General features: G+C 36.5%; 1 protein-coding gene across 1 annotated transcript; it reads right to left on the bottom strand.

Moving 5' to 3' along the window:
• Positions 1-865: 865 nt before the first annotated feature.
• Positions 866-25,060, bottom strand: LOC129237207 (folylpolyglutamate synthase, mitochondrial). Its single transcript, XM_054871731.1, has 8 exons — positions 24,973-25,060; positions 16,184-16,475; positions 15,745-15,924; positions 3,855-4,171; positions 2,087-2,267; positions 1,761-2,017; positions 1,586-1,663; positions 866-1,503 (listed from the first exon to the last, which is right to left on the bottom strand). Exons 2-8 carry the CDS (start codon positions 16,457-16,459, stop codon positions 1,101-1,103), a joined length of 1,692 nt encoding a protein of 563 aa, XP_054727706.1. The 5' UTR covers positions 16,460-16,475; positions 24,973-25,060; the 3' UTR covers positions 866-1,100.
• Between the last annotated feature and the right edge of the window lies 1 nt (position 25,061).

Here is a 25,061-nt window from a genome sequence, read left to right as displayed (position 1 = left end):
AACTGTATAAAAAAATTTTTTTTCTTGTGATTCGAACCAAGAATTTTGGATCGAAAGCTCACATTGCTAGCCGCTCGGCTATCGCGCCATGCTGTCGGCGCTGGCCTAAAAGTTATTTAGTTCGTCGCTACGTGTATATGTAATATTCGTAGCCAAGAGTGTCGCTTTTTTCGTTTCACTTTTTCTCAAATCACTCCCAACGATTCTAAAGAAGTTTTCACTTCAAAAATCTGCCATTCGGAGACGGCTTAAAACTGTAGGTCCTTCCATTTGTAGAAAACATCAAGACGCAGACCACAAATAGGAGTAGGAGCTCGGTCAAACACCCAATGAAAAGGATGTAAATTAGGGAAATAAATCGTTATAGTCTCCGTTATCGTCCTTGAACTTGTCTATGTACTGTTTGTTAGACCTAATCGCTTACCAGGCCTTACTAACCCGAGCAAGCTGTTTCCAACTCAGTGCTAATATATATATCAACCGACGTTTCAAGGGTCAATCATAAGAATGTGGTCTTTGTGATCTAAATCAAGAACGGGGCGAGTGCAACAATTAAGCTCAAGTTTTTCAAAAAACTGAGTTCCCGGAGCTCGAACTTAGAAAATTGCGCCAGTTAACACCTGATGCCTAAAATCCTCACTATCTGGTACAGAAGAGCTTTTAAAAACGTCCGGATGCGTGGAGAAAAAAGGTAGACAGCGAAGTATTTCAATGCCAGTTCGTCTCTCGGAATGTCAATTTTTTCTAATTTTTTTCCTGTATACACACACTTAAATTCTTCAATAATTTGCATTAGTCCTTAAGACTTAAGGGATTACATTACCTCGACAGATATTTGAAATTCCAACAAAATCGATAGGCTAAATTTTATGATATGTAACGTGTAGAGCACTTCCACCTTTATCTGATGCTTTTTTGAAATTCTAAGTATAATCGAATCGATTCCGACGACTTAGCGGCAATACTTTTGAAACCAAAATGTGTGATTCGGAATCGAAAGGACGCCCATTTTTCTCTACGATTCAGAGCAAAATTTTCGGAATCGATATGCCGAGCACACGCGAATATTTTTTAAACTACAAATGTATGTTAATCATACTCTACGCATGCGTCACAGATCTGTGCTGAAAATCTTTGAATGCCGCCATTGTAGCGCCAATCAGATGTAACGAACCGGTAACCAACACATCCACTGGCTGTTGTGTGCCATAAACCGCACGCAAATGCTGCAGACAATCGAGGATCGAACCGAATGTTTTCGACGTATCCGCTTCCTCCGACTCCATACAGAATTGATACCAAATGCTCGAGTGCAGACGCGCACGCTTCAGCTGTTCGGTAATGCTATAAACCGTAGTGTTGTCATTATGATTTGAGGCACCAGAGGAAATGTTGGGTGCAAAGCAAGCGATCGCGAACTCATTGCTGGCATACAGAACCTCGAGTAGGCGACGCGAATCACGTTCGCCGGTTGTATTGAAAATGAGAATACGTGGATTGGTGCTGATGAGTGAACGAAAAAAAAAAAACAAAAATGAAATAATTATTGCAGGCATGACATAATTTAAAAAAAATTTCAACCTACCTCTTTTCGGTTACACGCTTAAACCAGTCACAGCAAACGCGTATGCTCTCCACGGTGTGTGCGCCGTCGATGTGGAAGCTTCAATTTTAATTTAAAAAATATTTATAAATTTAAAAAAATATACATATATTGTTTTTGAGCAACGTTTGGAATTCAAGCGAAATTGCGCACTCACTTAAAATTTTCAATGCATGAAATTTGGCAACGTCCCGGCCAATTGCACTGCTGCAAACCACTTTCCACTTCGGTTGTTAGCTCTGTAGGCTCGATTTGTTTATAGCGTGAATAGCCATTCTTGCGTAACCAATCGTAGGCAAGTTGTATGGCCAAAGAACCATTCAGTTGTATGACCTCATTGAGATTAGCGAGCATCTCTTCAATTTTTGGTTTGCGGAAATATTTTCGATATTCAGGAACTATGTGTAAATTGGCCTAGAAGAATATGAGAATATATTTTGAATTTAAACTTTTTATTTATCCCTCTCTCTCTTTCTCTCTTACATTGTGCTCTTTCGCCCGCTCGTTGATCACGTCGAGGCACTCCTTTTGTGTTACAGATGTGTAGACATCTGCGTTGTCTTTGATTATGCCCGCCTTTTGCCACGCGATTTCATGCAGAGTATCGCCCAGCAGATGTGTATGTTCGAGGCCGAGTGATGTAATGCCGATTGTTTTGGTATTTCTGAAAAAAAAAAAAATTGCGCACGCTCTCAAAACAAATGAAAAAATATGGATAGTATTCTCAACTTCTCTAAATTTTCCGCGGAAGCAAATCTCGAAACAAAGTTCTTCCGTGGCTTAAAATTTAAGCTATAGATAGATTTGCAGACATTTAAAATGTACTGCTACCAAGAGAGTTCTTAGATTTAGGACGAAGACTGAACAAAGCAGTAGCAACTATCAGATCTCGGACGACCACTTTAGCTCCAATAGTAGAGCCTGTCTCTCTCCATCTGAAGTGGCTAACATCTAAGTAATAACCAAAATGGACTTGCTCTGCGATAGGAGTTTACAATCGTCTAGACGACTGAAGTAGACTACGTCAAAACTACTTTTTTGTTTTCTTGTTGGGACAGACTAGCGAGTACAGCACTCAGACAACATTAAGTCCATTGCATTGCACTCACTTTTTCTTTTTAATTTTCTTGAAATCTACCCGACCTCCGAAGAAATCTGAGTAGATGCTGTGGTGCCAAGGCGCCAAGGTGGTCGCTTCTTAACACATCAGTGCCAAAGACCTCAAGCCTGATTCGAGCGAAGGCTGGGCAGACGCACAGAAAGTGGTCCGCCATCTCATCATCCTCTCCACATACTGAGCAGAGTGCATTGTCTGAGATGCCTACCTTTTCCAGGTGCTTCGCCCACAGAAAGTTACCCGTCGTCAGTCCAACCAGCTGCCTACAGTCTCGTCAAAACTTACTTCTGTTGTGGACCAACTCAAGTTGCGTAAAACACTTCGGAGGGTTTTTGCAGCTTTTTGGACAGCATAGCGTCAACTTGCACTTGGAGCATGCGCATATGTAATTGCAGGGACTGAAATTATCAACAACTAGGACTCCCTCACGGGTATCCTAAAGAGATATTAGATAATTATTCATATGAATAGAATTGAGCAAGCGCACGAGTTGGCGTTGAAGGTGCGAATGTTGAGCACTGCAAAGAACCGCCGTAGCCGAATGTTATGGTGCGTGACTACCATTCAGAATTCGGACTAAAACTAAGAAAACGTTTTTTCTAAGACCGATCGGTACTCGCCAGGCAATGGCAAATCTCCGAGTCCATTTCTGCCATGAATAAGCACTTCATAAAAATCCACCCGCCGTTCGAAGGTGGCATAAAACTGTAGGCCAATCCATTTATGAACAAGTTCAAAAGACGAGAATCACAAATAGGTGAGGAGCTCGGCCAAGCCCGCAAAAAGGAGTGTAAGCGCCAATTATATATTTATATAAAGAATCTCTCACTGCTACGTATATCGGAATACACGAAAAAGATCGCAGTGATTTTGAGACGAGGAAGTCTTCCATTGGAAACTACTTCTTCCCCTGGCAAGTACAACAATGTAAACTTTAACAAACTCTATTTTAGGTTCTTACAACATTTCAACTTGCACTGCTCGCAAGCGGATATGCCGGTAAAGGGTATCGCAGGCTCTAAATTTCTGCCACCTTGTTAAGTTCTTTTGCCTACAAAATCATATCACTTCGCCTTAGCATATTTTTTTCATTAATAAAGTTTGCCGTATTTGTATTCCCTTTTGTCTAGTTACCTTATCACGTTCGTGCAGTCCAATTCGCCGCCAATGCCAACCTCCATTATGATGACCTGAACCTTCTCTTCGAGGAATACATGAAAACTAAGTATCGTCAGGAACTTGAAATATGCCGGCATATCACCCTCGTACTGTTCTCGGCTGCGTAGGCGATCATAGACTCTTCTAAAGGTACGCACAAACTTCTGTTTCGATATAGATTGGCCGTTGAGCCGTAGTCTCTCTGTCACTGATAGCAAATGTGGTGAACTGAAGAAGCCGGTTTTGACGCCATGTGCACGGAGTATGGATTCGGTTAAAGCACAAGTTGAGCCCTAAAATAAAATGAAATGAAAAGGAAAAAATTCGATTAGATATTTAGCTTTTGGTAGGCATACATACATATTAAGTAGAGTATATAGGGCGTTTCAATAGGGATATAACAAACTTTCGAAGAAGTTACGATACTTAAGTTACGGACATTCTAGTATTCTTAACAATTCTGAGTTCATCCCTAGGGTGCCGTATCATTGCACACCCTCGCTAGGTCCGAGCGGAACTTGTTCCGTTCATATTCCCTCAAGGGATGCGTGGGCGCTGTGCAACATTTGGAAGCAGGGCATGGCAAACATGTTTACGGATAGCTCGAACTTGGACGGAAGAGTTAGTGGGTTAGCATTCTGTGAGAAGCTCCCCATCAAGCTGAAATTTAGGCTTCCGGACCACTGTGGTGTTTTCCAAGCGGAGGTAGACGCAATTAAGGAAGCAGTGGATTGATTGTTTACTTCTGTAGTTACTGTAAAGGCTGTAAATATCTACTCCGACAGCCAAGCGGCAATTAAGGCCTTGAGCTCGTTGTTCGTGCGTTCGAAATTCGAATGCAACCGAATATTTCGATATTAAGCTCATTTGGGTTCCCTGTCACAGCGGCAAAGAGGGAAACTACTGGGCTGATGAGCTAGCTAGACAGGGGATTCTGGAGACGGTTTCATCGCAAAATGAGAGAATTGGAGTTCCCTTGAGAACCTGTGGTCTGCTCCTAGAAAGATGGGCATCGCGTAAACTCAACAATTGCTGGGTTAATGCGCAAACGTGCAAAGTCGCCAGATCCTTCTAGCCATGAGTAGGCCAGGGCCGTTCGAGGGAACTTCTAAGGCTAACAAAGCTGGAGCTTTCCAATTTGGTAGGTATCCTTACCGGACATTGCCCGTTAAATGTACACGCGGTGAGGCTTGGGATTGCTTCGAGTCATTTCTGCAGAAGCTGTCTGAAGGACGAGGTGGAATCATCTCAGCACCTTCTTCTCAGCTGCCCTGCTCTCGTCGAGTAAAAACTTAGACGTCTGAGCTCTCACTTTTTCGCTACACTTGCGAATATAGCGAGTTTAAATATCACACATCTGGTGAAATTTATCAGTAGCTTGAAGCGTCTTCTACGAATGCAAATAGCCACTGTTGGTCGTTCATACTACAAAGCCTCTTTTCCTTTTTTCCATCTGTCTCCCCTCTCCCTGCATGGCATCCCAACGGACGAATTTTGAATATTTGATCTTGTTTACACCCTAACAATATCTTGAGGCGAAGTTCGCCGCAATGTGGGCTGAGAGATTCGCAATTCCTCTGTATGGCGTGCAGTCGACTCATTTTTAATTATAGCAGCGTTAGCTCACTGGCACAAAAGCATCCAATAGTAAGTACGTTGATTAGAATTTATTTATTTACAAAATAGAAAAAATGTATTTCTCTGGTATACAGACATACATCTACTAATTAAGCATATACATATGTATGTATGTATATACCGCGCGCTCAATTAGATTTAATGAAATGGTGACTTTGCTGTGAACTGGTTTGCGCCGAAAAATCGGGGAGGTTATCAAGCTCAAATGGCCCACAGAATTATCAGCTGAAGTGTGTAAAAAACCTTATTCAAAAACAAGGCAAGAAGGGACTTAGACCGGGTGTACCGAAGCGGACTTTGTATATCCGGCGCATGCCATTAGTCACGAGTTCAAAATTTACTCTGTGTACAAGGTTTTGAATTTCCAAATTATTACTTAAAGGTAGGCAGTGACATGCCCACTTTTAATTTTTTTTTTGTAAACAATCTTATTTTTTTCCTTGTAATCATCCGTTTTATGTGGAGCATTTTTTTTCAGTAGTTATCTAAATACCACCTTTTGGTCAACGAGAGCAGATTACGAGCTAGACTTTCTGAGATAGCCATCATTTTAAGCCATCTGCCATTCAATTACAACTGAGGGAAGTGAGCTTGGCAGGCTGAGAGAGGATGCAGATGGACTAAACTAATGTTACCTGTCATGTCCGACCGACTGTCGCAAATCCTCCTGTCATTAAGCAGAAGGGACGGCAGACTGGTTGGACTGCTGACGGGACACATTCTGCAGACGAAGCACATGGAAAGGGTAGGCATCTCAGAGAGTGTACTCTGCCCAGCTTGTAAAGAGGAGGATGAGACGGTGGACCAATTTCTGTGTATCTGCCCGGCCTTCGTTCGAATCAGGCTTGAGGGCTTTGTTTGGCACTGATGTGTTAAGAAGCGACCACCTTGGCTCCTTGGCACCACAAAATCTACTCAGATTTCTTCGGAGGTCGGGAAGATTTAAAGAAAATTAAAAGGGAATCCAAGTGCAGTACAATGGACTTCATTGAGTCTGAGTGCTGTACTTGCACCAAAAACAAAAAAGGGAAGAATTCCAACGCCGACCAAAAAATATTTCGGTACAAAAAAAGCCCATTTTGGCATAATTGCGACTCGATCAGAACAAATCTTTATATTTACCATTATCAATTAAGCGGCGCTTGACTAGTTTTGTTGTAACTAGAGAATTAGTCAGGTATATCTTACTTATTTACGTTTTTAAGTGACATGGCCCTAACCCATCTTCTCCAGTGAAGAACACTGAAGAGATGAACCCATCGAAATCTTGATAACAAAATCATGAAGCAAAAGAATAAATTGCCAGCCACCAGAGAAAAAAGCTCATCGACCTGAGAGCAACTACTCTTAACGACGCAAGTGACGGCACTTTGGCTTGCACATAAACAGCTCCCTGAACAAATACTGCATGAAACCACTTCATGGCGCTCCGATTTTTCAGGATCACAAAGAAGAGCAAGTAGTAGCTGGCTTGTCTCCGTATATTCAAGTTTATTTACTCCGATAGCCAAGCGGCAATTAAGGCTCTGCTCAAGGAATGCCTGGTTTCACTTTCGATTGCATCCGAATTCTTTGACTAATCTGGCTAATCTGGATACCTCGTCATAGTGACATTGCGGAAAATTGCGAAGTGAACGAGCTGGCCAGACAAGGGGTCTGTGAGGTAGTGTCCCCGCGAAAGGAGAGGACCGGGATCCCCTTGACAACCTGCACTTTACTCTTGGAAAGATGGGCTTTGTGTCAACTCAGCGAGCGCTGGGCAAATACACAAACTTGTAAGGTCGCGAAATCCTTCTGGCCTCGTGTGGATGTAATGCGCTCGCGGGATGCTCTGAAGATGACAAAATCTCAACTCTCAAATTTCGTGGACGTCCTCACGGGGCACTACTTCAAGTCCGTTTTGCGACATCTGCATGGAAGATAAGGTGGGATTATCTCAGCACCTTAGCTGCCTCGCTCTCGCGGGATTAAGGTTTAAGCATCTAGGTTCTCACTTCTTTCCTACGCCTGCTGACATAGCAGGCATTGATATCAAAAATCTGTTGAGCTTCATCAGCAGCATAAAGCTAAGACTAAGACAGCCGCAAATTGGTCACCGTTTATAATCAACAAATACTCAACTTCCTCCTTCCCCCCACCCTTCTCCTTTCGTCCTGTCGGTTTCCTACACCTCTTTTCGCCTTGCAATGCTATCACAAAGGTTGAACTAAACTTCTTCGTCCAAGTAGGCCCACTTTCTGGGCAACCATTATAACCTCACCTCATCTATTCCGAAGTTGAAAATGTTGACAACTTCATCGGACGAGGTCCAAAAAATATAGCTATCGAAAGCAAGATCAGAAGATCATTGATTCGCCAATGAATCTTACTTTTGCGCGAATAGTTGCATACGTCGGTCCTGGTGTTCTGCTGATAATTGATAACTTCAACGAACTGTTAAACATCCAGTTTAGGTTCATGTTTCGGACTGCTTCTGCGAAAAATCCTGTGGCTGTTTCTTTGTGTTAGCCGACAATGAATGCATTTTTGATTAATAAAATTTACCCAAAAGCATCATTGCCATCAGCTGGGAAGATATCTGGTTGAACTAGGCAACCTTGGATTTTACAAGAGGACAACGATCTCATGTATCGAAGCCGAAGGTGTATAGAGTGGAAACAGCAAAATGCAGTTGGTATGCTGGATTGACCTTCACAGTCGCCTGATGCCAACCCTATTGAAAATATTTCGGCAATAGTTACGGAAAAACTCAAAGGAAAACAAATACGGACAGTCAAACAGTTATTAAGGCAAACTCGTGGGACTTGGAGCCGATTGCCTCCACCACTTGCACAGAAATCAACACAAAATAAGACTGAAAGATGTGCCGCCATTATAGCTAATGGTGGTGACTATACATTTTATTGGAATATATTGCGTATTATAAATATTATAAGCCCATACAATGCAGTTTGTTAGAATCGAATTCGTCAAATAGTTTTCAAGTTATGGCAGCCACGGCGGTCTAATGAAGACACAGACTGTATTATCTACTATTGTGAAGTTTTTCAGTGCAGGTTTAATGGTGGTGAATTTTTAAACTAAAATTTAACTCTGTAAAACTGGACGTCTAAACTTATGGTGTTTTCGTTTCTACGAAAAAATGTTGCGCTTCCACGGTGTACAAATTGGTTAATGTTGCACTCAGCCCTGTAAAGGTATATTTTTTGCGTACTCAGAAAAGAGCAGAAAACACTGCGAGCAAAGTATCTCTCATTGCCTGGCACACGCGTTGCTTAATATTAAAGCTTCAAGTAGTCAGCTGATTTTGGGAGCAACGAACTGCCTTCACAAAGCTTCTCAATGCAGAAGATTTGGCACCCTAGCCTTCGTTGAGTGCGGCATTTTTAGAATCGATTACAAAATATTCTCTTCGGATCATACCTATGTATGTACTTTAGAATCGAACGCAAGAAAAAAGTAGATAGGGCAGTGAAAGGCAACATTTTTGGAAGAAACGAAGCTGCCATTGGTGGAGCTGAAAAGCTGAGGTAACTTGTACTGAAAAATTGTCCTTGGTGGGAAAGTTTAAACAGAAGCTTATAGAATGTTGCAATACATTAACATGCTGCAATAATATTAACGTTTATTGCTGGAAGAAAGTCATAACACAAAAACAATATTTTTTTTTGTTTTTCAAAAAAGTATGCAGAAATTGCTGCTGTTATTTTTTGTTTAAATTCTTAGTGACCTCTATTAACTATAATATTGATTAAATTTATTTGTCCAATTTGCCATGAAAAAGCTCCTCATAAAAATATCTGTCGTTCGGAGTCGGCTTGAAACTGTAGGTCCCTCCATTTGTGGAACAACATTAAGACGCACATCACAAATAGGAGGAGGAGTCGGCCAAACACCCAAAAAGGGTGTATGCGCCAATTATATACATATACATATTTATATATATTTGGAGAGGCATACTATTGGGTTGTTCGGAAAGTAATTTCGTGGATAATTTTTGTGGATATATCGAGCTTCGAGGTTAAACCCAGGCCTTACCGGTGGTCATCAACAGTTGAATTCGATAAATTTAACCTCTCACCGATCTCACGTGTTGTTATTCGCCGGTTTGCATCAACTAATGCCTTTATCGTGTCTTTATCAGCTTCAACCGGCCTTCCAGAACGTAGTGCATCTTCGACATCAAAATTGCCAGATCGAAATTTTGCAAACCACTTCTGGCACTGGCGTATTGTCAACACATCTTCTCCATATACATCGGTTAATTTATTTCTGGCACTTTTACCTTTTCTATAGTAAAAAAGTAAAATATGACGAGACAATGCTGCATATTGCTCTCCATATTTAAAAGGGCACCGACCAAAAACTACTGCGTAAAATCAATTGAACTTATTCATACACAAGCCTTGCTAATCAGTTGTCAAAACATATACGAGTAATGACAATGCGACTTAAGTGTGAAGTTAGCTGTCAAAAAATACAATTAAATCCTTTGTCGGGAAAAAACGAAATTACGTTCCGAACAACCCAATAAATTGAAAATTCTGTAGCTGCTCTCTTCGATTTTTTGATTTTTTGAATACGCCGTTTCGCCTGCAAACTAGCGGTTTCTCTACACACATGTTTGCATTGTACTTATAATCCTGGTGACTTTCAAGAGCACGGCATTTGAAACGTGCGCATCCATATTGAAAGTACTCGTATAGAGTTTTCATACTTGATGCAATTACCTACTTAGATAAGACAATAATAGTTTTGATGCTAATATCAGCTTGTGATAAAATTGCAAAAATGCGTTGATAGTAGCCTTAGCTGCTATTTCGTAACCACTTAAGCTTTTGCTATCTAAAGTGGCATTTGTTTTTCAAGTGATGCACTTGATTTATTTACTTTTTTATATAAATATGCATGGAAAATATTTCATTAAAAAAAATATATTTACAATAGTGAAGATCTGTACAAAAAACTAGAAGTGTTTAACTAGTGGGTTTTTAACTTAAAAAAATTTAAGCAATTCTTTCGCTATCTCTTCATATAAAAGCTCAGATGACTCTATACTTTCAAACAGAATCAAAAATAAAGTATTTAAAATCATGTAAGCGATCGAAAATGTATTCCACTTTTTTTTAGCGGTTACCGAGGGGCTTGTTTTTATAGAAAAATTATGAAATAAGTGTGCATACGAATGTAATTAGTCATTAATTTCCAATAATTTGTAAGCTTACACTTTTTTAATAGGAATTTACGTGTCTATTGAAAATCATTCGTACTCGAAATCTATTATTGATAATTGAGTATAATAAAGTATTAAAGTTGTAAAAATTTTAGAAAAAAAATTGAAAAGCCACAATTATTTAAATTACAGTCTTTGTCAGAAAAAAGGAACCGCGATTACTCATGAAGTATAAAATATATATATTTTTTTTTTACATGGAAGTATCTGGCATCTTCTCAACATGCTTTGTACCAGCTTTTCTGAGTAGCTCGTCGACAAACAGCACTAGATTTTGCGAACTTGAAGCATGAGTTGCTTTAAATCATGGACTGGCCTTCCGGCAAGATGCATTGTCATAGCTCCCCACACATTTTCAATGGGGTGGGCCTCTGGGAACTGGGAAGGCCAGTCCACTACTGTGACGCCATTTTCTTGTTTTGTTGTTTCTCAAAGTGATTTTCTGAGAGCAGTGGTTTTGATGATGTGCGACGGTAGGATATGTTCGCCTCCTTTAGTCGTCGTTCGATGGTGTTGATACTCACATCTATTCCCTTTTTAGCAAGAACTGATCGTAGTCGCAAAGAAGTCTCCCGATTAAAAAGTTGGACGATCACTTTATACTACTTTTTTGTCGTCACTCGCTTCAAGCCGCGGTCGGAAAAGTCATCAACATTTTTGTGCGCCTTTTACCGCTGATTCCACTTCACAACAAACTTTTTTTGATTTTTCAATTATTTTTGCAGCTGTACGATAATTTCGGCCCTTTCGAATGCGTGCATAAAAATACAGCCTCAAAACGCTTCCGTAGTTCTCACTCTTTTTTGTTTGGTGCGTGTACGGGAAAGTTTCGAACGACACTCATCTGAGTTAGCACTGGCGTCGTGGCCCTTGAGTGGGACTATTATGCAGCAAAAAGCAGAACGAAATATATTTTGAAGTTACAAGAAAAAAACAGTTATTTTCTTCTGACACAGACTGTAAATACTTATGCATGAGAATTAAGAAATATTTTTCAAGAAGAAATATTTTTTAGAACAAAATCAATGTATTATTGTTTTTCGTTGTTTTTCGTCCCTAGGTTAAGTTCGGTAGCGGTGACTGATCTCACTTAGATCTCTTAGGTCCGTCCATTCTGTTACCAGTGCTATGTATTTGGGCTCGCATTTTGTCAGCAATATTCTTCAAGGATGAAAGTAGAGCAAAATTTGACAATATAGAAGCCAAATAAATAGAAAAAAAATTTCAGCACTGCTGCTACCGGTTTAATGTATCTTTACAAGCATCAAATTCAATAATTAAATTAATTCAGAAGGCTTGAATGAAAAAAATTTAATAGAATAAAAAATAAATCACAGTAAAAGTGATGGAAAATTGTATTAAATAAATACTTAGGCGAAAAAAACTTTAAGTAAAATAAAAAAGATTTTTTCTACTGGAAATTTAAAGAAAAAAAAATAGTAATAGCAGATAAATAAATAAATACAAATAAAAAAACTATTTATATAAATTAAGCCAAATAACGAAATATTTAAATAATTTGAACCACTTGAGGTTCGAGTTTCTTTCACAGAAATGTAATCAAAAACACCAAATTTTTTTTTTCTGTTTGAAAATGTATAATGCTTAAAAATGAAAATAATTGAAAATAGAACAATAATTAGTTTTATTATTTCAATATTAAATATATAATATACATAATAACTAATAAATATTAGTAAGTAGTGGCAGGCTAATCACCTACCCTGTCAGAAATCAAATGGATTAGCGAAACCAACGCAAGACAAATCTTGTCGAGGCCCTATGCTCCCGAGAGGATTGAACAAGGAAAAAAAAGTAAGTTGATTTTGTAAGGTATATGTATGTATGTATATACATATATAAAAACCTGGCTCCAAACATATGCAAATTTCACAATTTTGGCTTTATAAAATATTTATAAATATAAATACATATGTTTATATAATACAAGAAAAAACCATATGCAGAAGCCGGTACAAATGACAAGTAGCGATTGGCATGCACGATTCGTTCATAAGATTATGTCGTATGTAATACAAACATGTCGAAACATGCGAGCAGCACTCGGGTTGGTGCGTTAGAGTATGACCGCAGCACGCGAATGCTGTTCGTTCTAAATCATTAAGCGGTTAATAAAATATAGTAAGTAAAAGAATAATAAAGATATTAAAAATTAATAAAAAAAGTTTATAAAAAAAAATTTTATAAAAAAAAAATAAAAATTAATAAAAATCAAATAAAACTTAATAAAAAAACAATGAAAATTAATAAAAAAAAATAAAAGCTAATAAAAAAAATAAAACTTAAAAAATAGAAATTAATAAATAAAATAAAAATTATTAAACAAAAAAAATATAATAAAAAAATAAATTATTTATTATAATTATTTAATAAATTATTTATTATAATTAGTTTTTTTTTGTATTTTATCAATGTCTTTGTATTTTATTTCAATGATTCACATATTATTATTATTTTTTTCCCCAGATAGATGGCACTAAATTTATTGCATTCACCTCTTTTTCAGTTAGTATTAACCTTAAAAAGACAGCTGCTAAAACTTCATTATATTCTATTTATTAGTTCGTGAGTTATTGTGCTAAGAGTGGCGCTAGTTATGTTATTTTCGAAACAATGGATCAAAAAGAATTTCGTGTTTTATTTTACACTGCTTCTTGAGGGGGAAAATACCGTTCAAGCAAAGCAATGACTTGGGTCGTAGAGACACCGATGATGCACAACGCAGTGGACGTTCAAATGAATGATCGGTGAAGTTGCGAGAATTAGCTGGCATCGTAAAGATATAAAAAAATTGTTGCAAATTATCACGTTTTGGTGTTCATGTACCCAAAAAAACTTGCAAAGTAGGGGAAAGTGAGAGAGCAAAATGATATTTCATTTTGAGGGGAAGTTACAAGTTTTTACTGGATAAATTTTTACTTGTAAGAATTTGCAAGTGAGAAAAACAGCTGATCGCAAAGTAAAAATTAGCATGAATTAAAATTTGCGAATTGCAATTGCTAATGGAATGTTTTTCATCTGACAGCGATGATGAAATGGAATAAATTATTGTGAGCAAAATAAAAAAACATCATGTGATACTAAACTCGTTATTTCACTTTATTCATTTTATTTGCTTTATTATTATTATTTATTTTTTTTTTTACTTTTTGTAATTTTTCCGCCCACAATTTAATCTGCTGTTCCTAAGGCTTGCAAATTGTTACTAGAATTACCGTTCATGTACTCGTACTTCTTTTTTATTATTTTTTTCTTTGAGAGCGAACTCTCGAAAACTAAGTTACTGGCAAGTAACTGAATAACTTTTACATGAACAAATCTCATATTTTTTTGAACTTATTAATAATTTTTTACACTATGGAACGAGATTTTCTGAAAATATTAACAATTTTTCGTTGCTATTTACTTTTACAACACAGTTTTATATGCAATTTTCTTGTCGCACTGGTGATTTTTTCCCCACTTGCGACATGGGCTGTGTTCGTAAATGCAACATGACGCGCAAACTACAATTGCATAACAAGCAGAACGTTCAGAAATGCCAATATGGCAGCACTGCAATAATCAAGCGTTCAAAAAGACAACAATTCTATCAGTTGTCACTCATAATTTCTATCAAAAAATTGTTTACTGCATTTCACTACGATGTCTGATGAAAAGTAAATGCAAAACTGTTTTATTTTAATTTTTGTACTGAAATTTAGTTAAATTATGTTAATAATAATTGTATAAATTATTATTTTTATATTTTTAGTGAAAATCTCAGTAATGCGGAGACGCAGTTATTGCTGAGAGTACGGTTGAATATGGAGGACGAGTTTAAATCGGGTAGAAGGAAAAAAAATTTATTGTGGAAGAAAGTTGTGACCGAAGTTAAAAATGTAAATCCCAATATAAGACTGGACAGCACCACATGGGAATAGAAAATGTCCTCGGGAAACGACTTTATTGTTTTAATAAACGATTTGTTTTTAGGTATTTTTCTTTTTAAAGACAAACATTTGTACCTAAACATTTTTCTCTTTGACTTCAATAGCCTTCTTTTTCTTAAATTTAAAGAAAATCTATCTTTTCTTTGCTCACAAATTTCGTCTAGTGTTAGATTCAGCAAAATTTCCATTTTAGTATTGCATTATACGCGTTCAAAAATGCAAACAAACTAATTTGCAAATTGTCAAAAATTGTATAAGAAGTATCAAATGTCAAACTTGCAGTGTTGCCACTGATGCTTATGCTGCAAGTCATGTCGCATTTACGAACACAGCCATGAATTGGCGCGTGACATACTAATTAAATATGTATATATATATTTTTTTGGGTGTTTGACCGAGCTCCTCCTCCTATTTGTGGTGTGCGTCTTGATGTTGTTGCATAAATGAACGGACCTACACTTTCAAGCCGACTCCGAACGGCAGATATGTTTTTTATGCGGATCTTTTTCATTAGAGAAAACTTTTTCTTCATTTTTGTGTTTCACCGAGATTCGAACCTACGTTCTCGCTGAATTCCGAATGGTAGTCACGCACCAACCATTCGGCTACGGCGCCCCCAAATTTATTAGCAATAGATAATTTTGCGAAATGAATTGTAATAGATTTGAATTGATGTTTGCTGTTATCATGATACGATTTTTGATTTAAACTGAAACATATGTATGCCAGCGACATAAATTTAACTTAATTTTTTATATTCATTAATCTGTGCTGTATGTATAAGCAGAATATATAAAGTGAAAACAAGCCAATTTTTCTAATAGTATTGCTATTTAATCTAATGAGTAAAAAAAGTTCAATTTACTTCAATTACTCCAAAAAATTTAGTGTAGATTCATTTTGTGAGCAACTGTATTGTATGTTTACATCTGAGTTCGGCAAAGCTTACTCGTGCGAGCAGTGCACCCCACTGTAAGCCACTTCTGTAAACTTTACATGCATGTTTACTTATTTAACTGAGTTTGTTATCCCCTCTACTTACCTTCCCCTTGGTGCCAGACACGTGTATGAAAGGTATCTTCTCCAATTCTTCCAAACTAAGGCCGCTTCGTTCCATATACTTAAACATATCGGTTAGTGGTAGTTGTTTATTATTCAACAAAATTGAGCGGCGTATCGTTATCGCATTCGATTGCAGCGTATTTAGGTCACTAATACATTCCTAATAAACCAAATGAAACAACAAAAGCGAATATAAGACCAACAAACAATTTTAGCAACAACACTATTGATGTACAATATAAACAAAAAAAGTTGACTGCTTCCGCGTAAAAATTCACACGTGTAAAATATTGCGCACGCTTTTGAAGCGCTTGCAGCGAGGCGAAGCTAGCAGCTCATAGCTGGTCATACGTTGCACGAAACAGCACCATATTTCTCTAAGAAAAACGCATGCGTGCACTTTTTCCACATTATCTTACCTCGTATTGCTCTTCAACACTGAGCTCAGCGTGTTTTTGTACTGCAAAGCAACGTGCTGCTGTTGGCATCGGTGGTTTGAAAGTTTTTGCTGCAGCTACTGCGGCTGTAGTTGCTACGGCGATTCCTTGTGGAATCATAACCACTGATGTGGGTTTCTCTGTACTCAACATGGTGTTAGCACGCCACTGTAATAGAACTGCTGGAGAAGAAGCACGAAGAATACAAGTTCGATGCTTGGTAGCCGACAACCGACTGAGCAGCACCCGTCGAGCCATTTTAAGCAAGCACCAGCTGGAAATGTGAAATGAAAAAATAAAAAAATGTATGGTATATACATTCATATACCTGTGTGCATACACTCAGCAGCGTATCAGCAATAACACAAACAAATGGGGAAAAAACCAAGCATACGGAACATATTTTATGTGTGAGTAAAGTAAATGAAGTGGCGATTCAGCTACATTAGGCATTGAGCAGAACTGGCTGGCCCCAAAATAAGGTGTAGTTGTTAACAAATGTGCTTGGGTGGTAGCAATGCGGTGAAGTCACAAGAACAACAAAATTTACATGTACTCGTATTTTATTTTTGCAATTTGCAGTTTGACTGTCAAAATTTCAATTAGAATGTAAACAAACACACAGAGCTAATAACAAAAAAGCAGATCAGTTTGACATTCAAACTACCAAATCGCACGAAAAAAAGAAAATCAGCTGCTCTAACAACAACACCTAAGTACCATATATGGATTCGCTTGACTGGTGGAGCTTGAAAATTAAATGTGGGAAGCAAAAAATAAAAAATAAAAAATATAAGTACCAGTTATTAGTAGCTGTTTAAACTGATCGAACAGGGCAGCTCCGCCAGCCAACGAGTTTTTCAAACATGTTTTGCGAAAAACTGAGAGTATTTATTATCAAATTGATCAAAACAATACTTTTAGTGATAATTAGTATAAAATTTGAGATACACGCAAGGGTCAATATGTTAAAGAATATCCCTGTAAAATTTTTAGTTCATGTCTTGATTACTTTTCGAGTTATATTGGAAAGCGCGGAATGAAACGTTTTTGGAGAAAAACAAGATTAAAGTTTTCGTTCTTACTTATCTTTCGTTCCACGCTCATCACTTTACTGACTTTATAGATACATTTTAGACTTCTTATTAAGCTTAAAACATTGAAAAGATATTCTTTAGATTGTAAATGAATTAAAAAAAAAATTTGAAAGTGCTGGAAGAACTGCTCCCCCAAAGCCTCAATTGCCATGATTAACCTCAGTTTCCGTCAGGGCCAGTCTACATACAGACTAATGGATCTGTTAAAAGGCATGTTCTATTATAAACAGTTACAAGTGTCCTATAGCAACATATTTTAACGACATTCGCATTTTTAGCTTTCCTGAACTACAATTCTGACGATTTTGCCATTCGGGAACTCGTCTCATAACAAAAATCGATAAGACAAAATCAGCTGTTTAAGTTAACACATAGCAATTATCGCAAACTAAACGGCCACAATTTTGGTATAGTTAAATCAAACAAGAAAATAAGAATTAGTACTTTTAATTAAAACGATGAAATTACATTATCAAAAGGTTGAAAAAAAAACAAAGCGCGAATATGTCTCTTGAGTATTTCACTTATAACTTATTGTGTGGAGAGAAGGTAGTGAGCCCTCAAACAGTGGGCAAACAACGTTTGCTCCGAGAAGCGGGCATTCCTTTCCATTTGGCTGCAGAGGAATTCCAAAAACTATTCCGGTTAACTCCAGACTTAGCTGAATACCTAATTTCTCAGCTTGCCAGTCAAATGAGAGGTAACAGAATAACAGCGATTTCAACTTATAAAAAAATAAATTACTAAGTTCTAGCTGCCTTACGTTTATTCGCAACTGGATGTTGACAACGACCTGTAGGTGATCAATTGGTAATATCCATGAGCCAGAGGTCCAGCAGCCGTAGCATACATCGTGTAGCAGACGAAATCAATCGTTTTATGTTTTGCACAAAGCTGCAGTTTTCTATGCTATTCTTTGAGTTACTCCCTCACTTTTGTTATTTCATTTGACGAGATGCCACTGTCTGTCAGTTTGAATAAATAAAAGAATACAGCTGTTTAATGTTAGTTAACATAAGTTTGCGAATAGCGCAATCGTTAGTATAAACGGTAAGTATTTTATACAAAAATGTATTGTTGAATCGTTTAAAGGTAGCCATTAAAGCCCGCATCCCTTACGGCGACTTTACTGCAGAGTCTCGGACTAATCGAATCACTACTAAATCCAGTATAACTTAGATTGGCCCTACTTTAGAGTCTTGTCTTGTCACTCATAAAGGATTTACACCCAAAAATACTGTGGATGACGTAGCCGGAGTTGTGCAAATAAGGGTTTTTTATGAGGAGTAGCTGCAGTTCGCCTACAAAAAAATTACGAATTATTGCTTCTTTAATTTATAGTAGAAAAATTTCTTAGAAGAGAGAGTGGTAAGTAAAGCTCGAGACTTGGCGCGGAAAAAATTTTATGCTTATAATAAAACATAAAAAGAAATAATTGGCGCGTACACTGCAGTTAGGTGTTTGGCCAAGCTTCTCCTACTATTTGTGGCGTGCGTCTTGATTTTGTTCCTCAAATGGAGGGGCCTACAGTTTTAAGTCGACTTCGAACGGCAAATGGTTTTTTATGAGATGCTTTTCCATGGCAGAAATACACGGAGGCTTACCACTGCCTGCCGTTATCTCTGTTGTGACTTAATTTTGTTTTAGTTTAGAGAGAGAATCTAAGTGAAAAACCGTTAATGTTCTTTTATAGCATTCAAACTATTCGCTCTTGCCACTTTATACTCAAATTTCGATGGTTAATAACAGAAATAAATATGCACAATATACATACACACATATATACATATATATATATTATATATATGGCTCTGCGCAGCCTAACATGCAAAAACATGCACAAAATTGTCATTGCTGACGCAAAATGTTAATCAGCGAAACGGAGGTTGTAATGTACTTCAATGCACATACATACATACATGTGTGTGTTTTGTAAAGCTCTCGTAGGCGGCAAATATAGCAGAAAATATGTAATGATAGAACTAGTAATAATAGTGCAATTACTCTACACTTAAATATACATAACTTAACAAACTTATGAACAACCTGCAAAATCGGAAACTCGTAGAAATGATTATTCAAGCCTTAAGAAACTTAGAGAGCTGTTGATTTTGGATTCTTCTGATTCGACAGCTTGAGAAAGTTCAGTTTACGCCTAAAGCATTTTCACTATTAGGCTCTAACAAATTCAAGGTGTAGAGATGGCGCCTTTCGAAAGCCGTTACTTTATTTTCAACAAATTTGACAACTGAGCGACGAGCTACAAAAAATAAACAAACCTTTGAGTGCAAATATAGGCATGTGCAGATGCATGTACATATGTGTGTACGATTTATTCTGAAGGGTTTTCCAATAACAGGTGTTATTTTGAATAGCCCGCTATTTCGGTAGATGTCAGTTTTGAAGCTGTCATTTTGTGATATTTGACAAGTAGAAACTACGCCATTAATAAAAATGGAACGATACACGCTTAAGCAACGCATTGAAATTATTAAAATTTACCATATAAATTTCACCATTTGGCAGAAACGGTTCGTAAATCTCGAACATTTTTGGATCATCGTCATTCTTTGGAATTAGGCATTCCACAAACGTCATTACACCGTACTTTGCATAAAGATTTCGATCTTAAGGCTTATAAAGTCCAGTTAACACAAGAACTCAAGCCGGCCGATCATCAACAATGTCGTGTCGTTTCTGATCGTATTTTTGATGGGTCGTTGAAATGCATGAAAATGATCCGGAATTCCACCGAAAAATCATCTTGAGTGATGAGACCCATTTCCACCTCGGTGGCTTCGTCAAGAACCAAATTGTCGGATCTGGAGCTCAGAAAATCCAAGAGTTATTGTTGAAAAGCCTCTCTATCCTCAACGTGTGACTGTTTGGTGCGGTTTATGGTACGGCGGAGTTATTGGACCTTACTTTTTCGAAAATGAAGCTGGAGCAACAGTTACGGTGAATGGATTGCGCTATCGGGAAATGATGAACGACTTTTTATGGCCGGAATTGGATGGTATTGATCTGGATCTGGACAACCTTTATTTTCAACAAGACGGCGCTACGTGCAACACAAGCACCGAAACCATTGACCAATAACACCTCCCATTGGAAAACCCTTTATATTCATGGCTTTTCACTCACTTTCACGTATTCTTCCTCTTCGTTTTGTTAGTTTATTTACTGTACTGACGCCACGGCACTTCACTAGGCTCAATGATGTATTCTATCATTCTTGTAACAAATCTATGGTTGTGGTTGTGGAAGTTACATTAAATTAAATATATGTAAATATGCTACCATATTTGTGTACGATAAATCAATTTTACTATATCTACTATATATGTACATACATATAGGTATGCCTCTCCATCACGGTCTACCCATTCAATCACGATGGTTCTAGCTAAAAACAGTTTGTTGAGCTAGATGACTCAGGGGCTGGCTGCTGTTTAAATAGCTTATTTACCGCCTATGAGATTAGCGAAGTCAGAGATAACCACTGAGGTCAGCAGCTCCCCTTGGTTGTAGACCATATTTGTATGTATGTAACCGCCCGTAGTGTGGAATGAAGTATTTATTAATTTTGTAAGTGTATGGCTTGAGCGTACTGGCTGGCCGACTCTGGTCACGTTTGCTAAAAATCTGGTTTTAATTAGCAAACGCAAGTCTGTTCGAAATCTAAGTCTTGTGTTTTTTTTTTTTTCAAGAAATGCTTCTATAACTTTTTTTTGACATTAGCGACTAATGATGAATAAAAAAAGAGCCACATCTGTAGAATTTTTTAAGAAACTCAATTTCGGGCATATTCCAAAAATTTTGCTGTGACAACAGTTTTATGAAAATTAATAAGTAATTTTTGATTTTTACATTTTCGTATATTTGAAACTTCCATAACTTTATTTTCAGCTAGTTTGATATTAAACTTATGCTCGTATAAATGCAACCCTAAGTCAGATGTGAAGTGAGAGGTATGTTCGTTTACCTGCTGTTTTAAATAATTATCACAAAATATGGTGTTCGTGAGTAGAACAAAAAAATTTTAATTACACGTAATTAATTATAGATAATAAAAATAATGAAAATATGCGCAATTACTCGTATTTGTTTAAGTTTCGTTAATAAAATTTTTTTTTCGCCAAATAGTGACATGAAAGAGTCTGGAAACGATACGCAATACGAATATTTTGAGTTTGTTTTTATTATCCATTGTAAAAAATAGCTTTATAAGTAAAGCAGCAAGTATTTCATGAAAAAAAAAATCGTTATCTCATCAAGGCTCTCAATGCCTACAATTGTATGTGTTTTATTTTTAATACTTGAGCACAGATCAATTTTTGCCCACGTATGCTGATAAGAAACTAAGAAAAATGATCGATAGACAACAATAAATCTCTAATGTCTCTCTCTCTCTTGTTTACAAGTGACCGCTTAAAATATGGCCACTTGAGTTCGGTATTGCCTGAATGCCTGGATGGGCGGACTGAAGATCAGTATAAATTTACACGTTTCTGAGATATAGTAAAGGGTTTTCCAATAACAGGTGTTAGGTGTTAAACAGGAGAGATGATTAACGATTTTTTATGACCGGAATTGGATGGTATTGATCTGGACAACGTTTATATTTTCAACAAGACGACATTACGTGCCACACAAGCAACGAAACCATTGATCTTTTACGGGAAAAGTTTCCGGACCGTGTTATCTCTCGAAGAGTTGATCACAATTGGCCACTGAGATCTTGTGATTTAACACCTTGCGACTTTTTTCTTTGGGGCCGGTTATGGAAAATTTGATGAGAAGAATATTGTCCTGTAAGCGTGGTCGTAGTGGTCATTTGCCTGATGTTATTTTCCACTAATAACGGCATACCTTCCTCTTTATAATGAAATAAACATCCGATCATTTATATTAAAAAATAGCATTTTTCTTTGAATATCAAAATAACACATCTTATTGGGAAACCCTTTTTTACAACGGCAGGCTATCAAATTTTAACTTTGAATAATGTATTACAAGTATCATTTATTTTTTTTTTTTCTAAATATTTTGCGTTGAGCATTGAATATATTTTTCTGTCGCAGCACAATAAAATCATATTCTTTTCATGTTTATTGTTTGTGAAAATTAGTAGTTAGTAGTTAGAAGAAAAATTAGTAAGTTACTTTAAGATGAGTCGTAGAACTAAAAAGGCTAAAAAGACTGCAATAAGATTTTTTACTAGAGCTCCAATGCTCTAAGGTTTTCAATACGAAAAAGAGGTGAAACTCATTCTAGGTAGGTTTATGAATAAACCTCAAATATTTGGAGTCTGACATTGAAGAAACATTAAACATCGTCAGCTTCCCCCAGTGGACAATTATGCATCCGATTATGAGTGAAACCCTTTTATGCCCTCCATAGTGGAGAGAGGAGAGGTTGCACATAATGTGGAAATATTTTATTTTTGAGTCAAAGTTACTATTTTATTTAATATAATTTATTGGTATCATTGTTGTTGAAGTCTTTTTTACAACAAAATATCACTCTCTATTAACTTCTTTGTTTTGCACAAAAGCTGACATTTTTAACAGTTTCCTCTCACTTTTCACTTGTGGCTCTTTAAAAGGGCATCATAGTAATATTGCTTTCAATCGATCTGTCTTATGTTAGAATATATAATTTTTGGGGCGAAGTTACTATTTTTATTTAATTTAATGTATTGCTACCAGAATATTTTCCAAGTTTAAATTTTTTTAATAAATATAGAAGTTTCTTAACTAAATTTTTTTTTCATTTCTACTGATTTGCTTGTTATCTTATTTTATTTTGAATTCCCATATTTTAATTGAACTATCGAATTTCTTTAATTTTTTCTTATGTATTTCGTATGTGTCTAACTTTCCACTGGGCCAAAGTTACAATTTTATTTTATTTAATTTATTTTTATCCGAATTTTTTGCAACTTTATATTTTCAAATTAGAATTTTCTCAACTAAAATTTCCTTAATTTTTTCTGATTGTTTTTCGGCAATACTGCTGTTTCCGTGGCGCCGCAATCTGGCGACGGTTTCTTATAGAACTCGACAAAAGAAAACGAAATGAACAAGTAAAATTTTTTGATATTTCGCTTAGTTTTCAAGTAATTTAATGTTAAAGTTCTCTAATTTAGCGCAAAGTTGGTGTTGCCGTACACCTGAAATAAAAACGAAGTTCGTATGCAGAGATGTTCAGTAGAAGGTTCATTGTCAAACTGCAGTATTTTTTGCTGTAATTTAAAGTTGAGAAATAATTTTGAAAATAAAAACATACAACTCATTTAAACTTAAAAACAATGATATTAAGCGTATCACAAAAAATAATAAAGTAATTAAAATTAAATTAAATTAATTAACACAGTATTTTTGCGTGGAACTCCTTTTCGCGTGGGCGGCCTTCGGCCGCGCTTCTAAAAAATAACCCTCATCAGTCCAACTGCGGCTACGCAATCCACCGTATTTTTGCGTAGGACTCCTTTCCGTGTTAAAACCATTGAACCCAAAATTAAAATGTCATATGCGTGTATGTAGTAAGGCACAATAACCCCCATTCCCTTCATTAACACTAAACTCAAGTACTTAATTTTTGTTTTCATTTGCAGGCATCCGGCAACACGATACTGTTGTAATTCCAATCTTCTTCTTGTTCGCGCCTAAAATTGGAATGGGATTGCATAGGCAAATGAATTTGCATTTAATTTTAATAGATATAATTAGAATATTAGCATAAAAATCGGTACAAACACGCGTGTGAGTGTATATTTGGTGATTTATAGTGAAATGTTAAAAAATATAGAGTGTAATGTGGCAAATTATACTGATGTTCCCAAGGGCATTTTGAATGTAAATAATTAAAAAATTATTATTTCCCGATTAATTTAAAGTTATAAAGAGTGTTACTTAACACCTCACTAACATCTCCACCAAGTTTCATTAAAAAAAACATTATAGTTTGCCAGAAATTCCAAGATCGGCACTGTTCTAAACTCCAGCCTTATAGTTTGCCAGAAATTCCAAAATATACATTGTTCTAAATTCCAGCCTTAGAATTTTCTCAACTAAAATTTCCTTAATTTTTGCTGATTTGTTTGTTTTTCTATTTTATTTTATTTTATTTAAACTATCGATTTCCTTTAATTTTTTCTGATGTATATATACCGTATGTGACTAACTTTCTACTGGGTTACCCCCTTTATACAATATTTGGATTTTTTAATCAATGAGTTTTTCTCTTCCACTAATACAGAGAACGTTCGCTGCTAATGTCTACTGGGTTTGAATACAACAAGTCAACAAAATAAAAATGTTTACGAAAGCTGAACAAAGTGTAGATCTCGCAATTCTCTCCTGAGATTTGACAACACACGTGGTTCCAAATAGCTTCGAAGATCCAGTAAAACGTTTATCAACGACAATAATTAACTCCGCAAATAAACAAAACGGGAAAGTCTAATTGCAGTTTCCGTTTGTTACGTACATGTAAATATAAAGAAAGCGAAATACGTGTGTGTGTGTGAAATATTACGTAAAAATGTAATCACAACACAACATTCAGCGCCTAGGCAACTTAGAATCCTCAGTCAAACGCACCACCGTAAGTACACACAAATATATGATTTGAATATTTTATTTATTTTTAATCACTAATATTACTCACTATTTACAGCAACTGTTTAACTGTGTTTTTAATAAAAACTTGAAATAATTTATTGCGTCTTGCTTATTGGTGAAACAAAATTGACACAA

The sequence above is a fragment of the Anastrepha obliqua genome, chromosome 2 (assembly GCF_027943255.1).
Source record: "Anastrepha obliqua isolate idAnaObli1 chromosome 2, idAnaObli1_1.0, whole genome shotgun sequence".
Taxonomy (NCBI): Eukaryota; Metazoa; Arthropoda; class Insecta; order Diptera; family Tephritidae; genus Anastrepha; species Anastrepha obliqua.
The sequence above is the reverse complement of the archived record's forward strand: the minus strand, read 5'-3'. Positions and strand labels throughout refer to the sequence as shown.

Excerpts from the sequence above, each read along its gene's own strand:
- LOC129237207 (XM_054871731.1), bottom strand. The coding sequence starts at position 16,459 with ATGGCTCGACGGGTGCTGCTCAGTCGGTTGTCGGCTACCAAGCATCGA. Across the intron at positions 2,268-3,854 it reads GACTGCACGAACGTGATAAG|AAATACCAAAACAATCGGCA; the intron begins GTAACTAGACAA and ends TTTTTTTTTCAG. Across the intron at positions 2,018-2,086 it reads AGCGGGCGAAAGAGCACAAT|GCCAATTTACACATAGTTCC; the intron begins GTAAGAGAGAAA and ends ATATTCTTCTAG.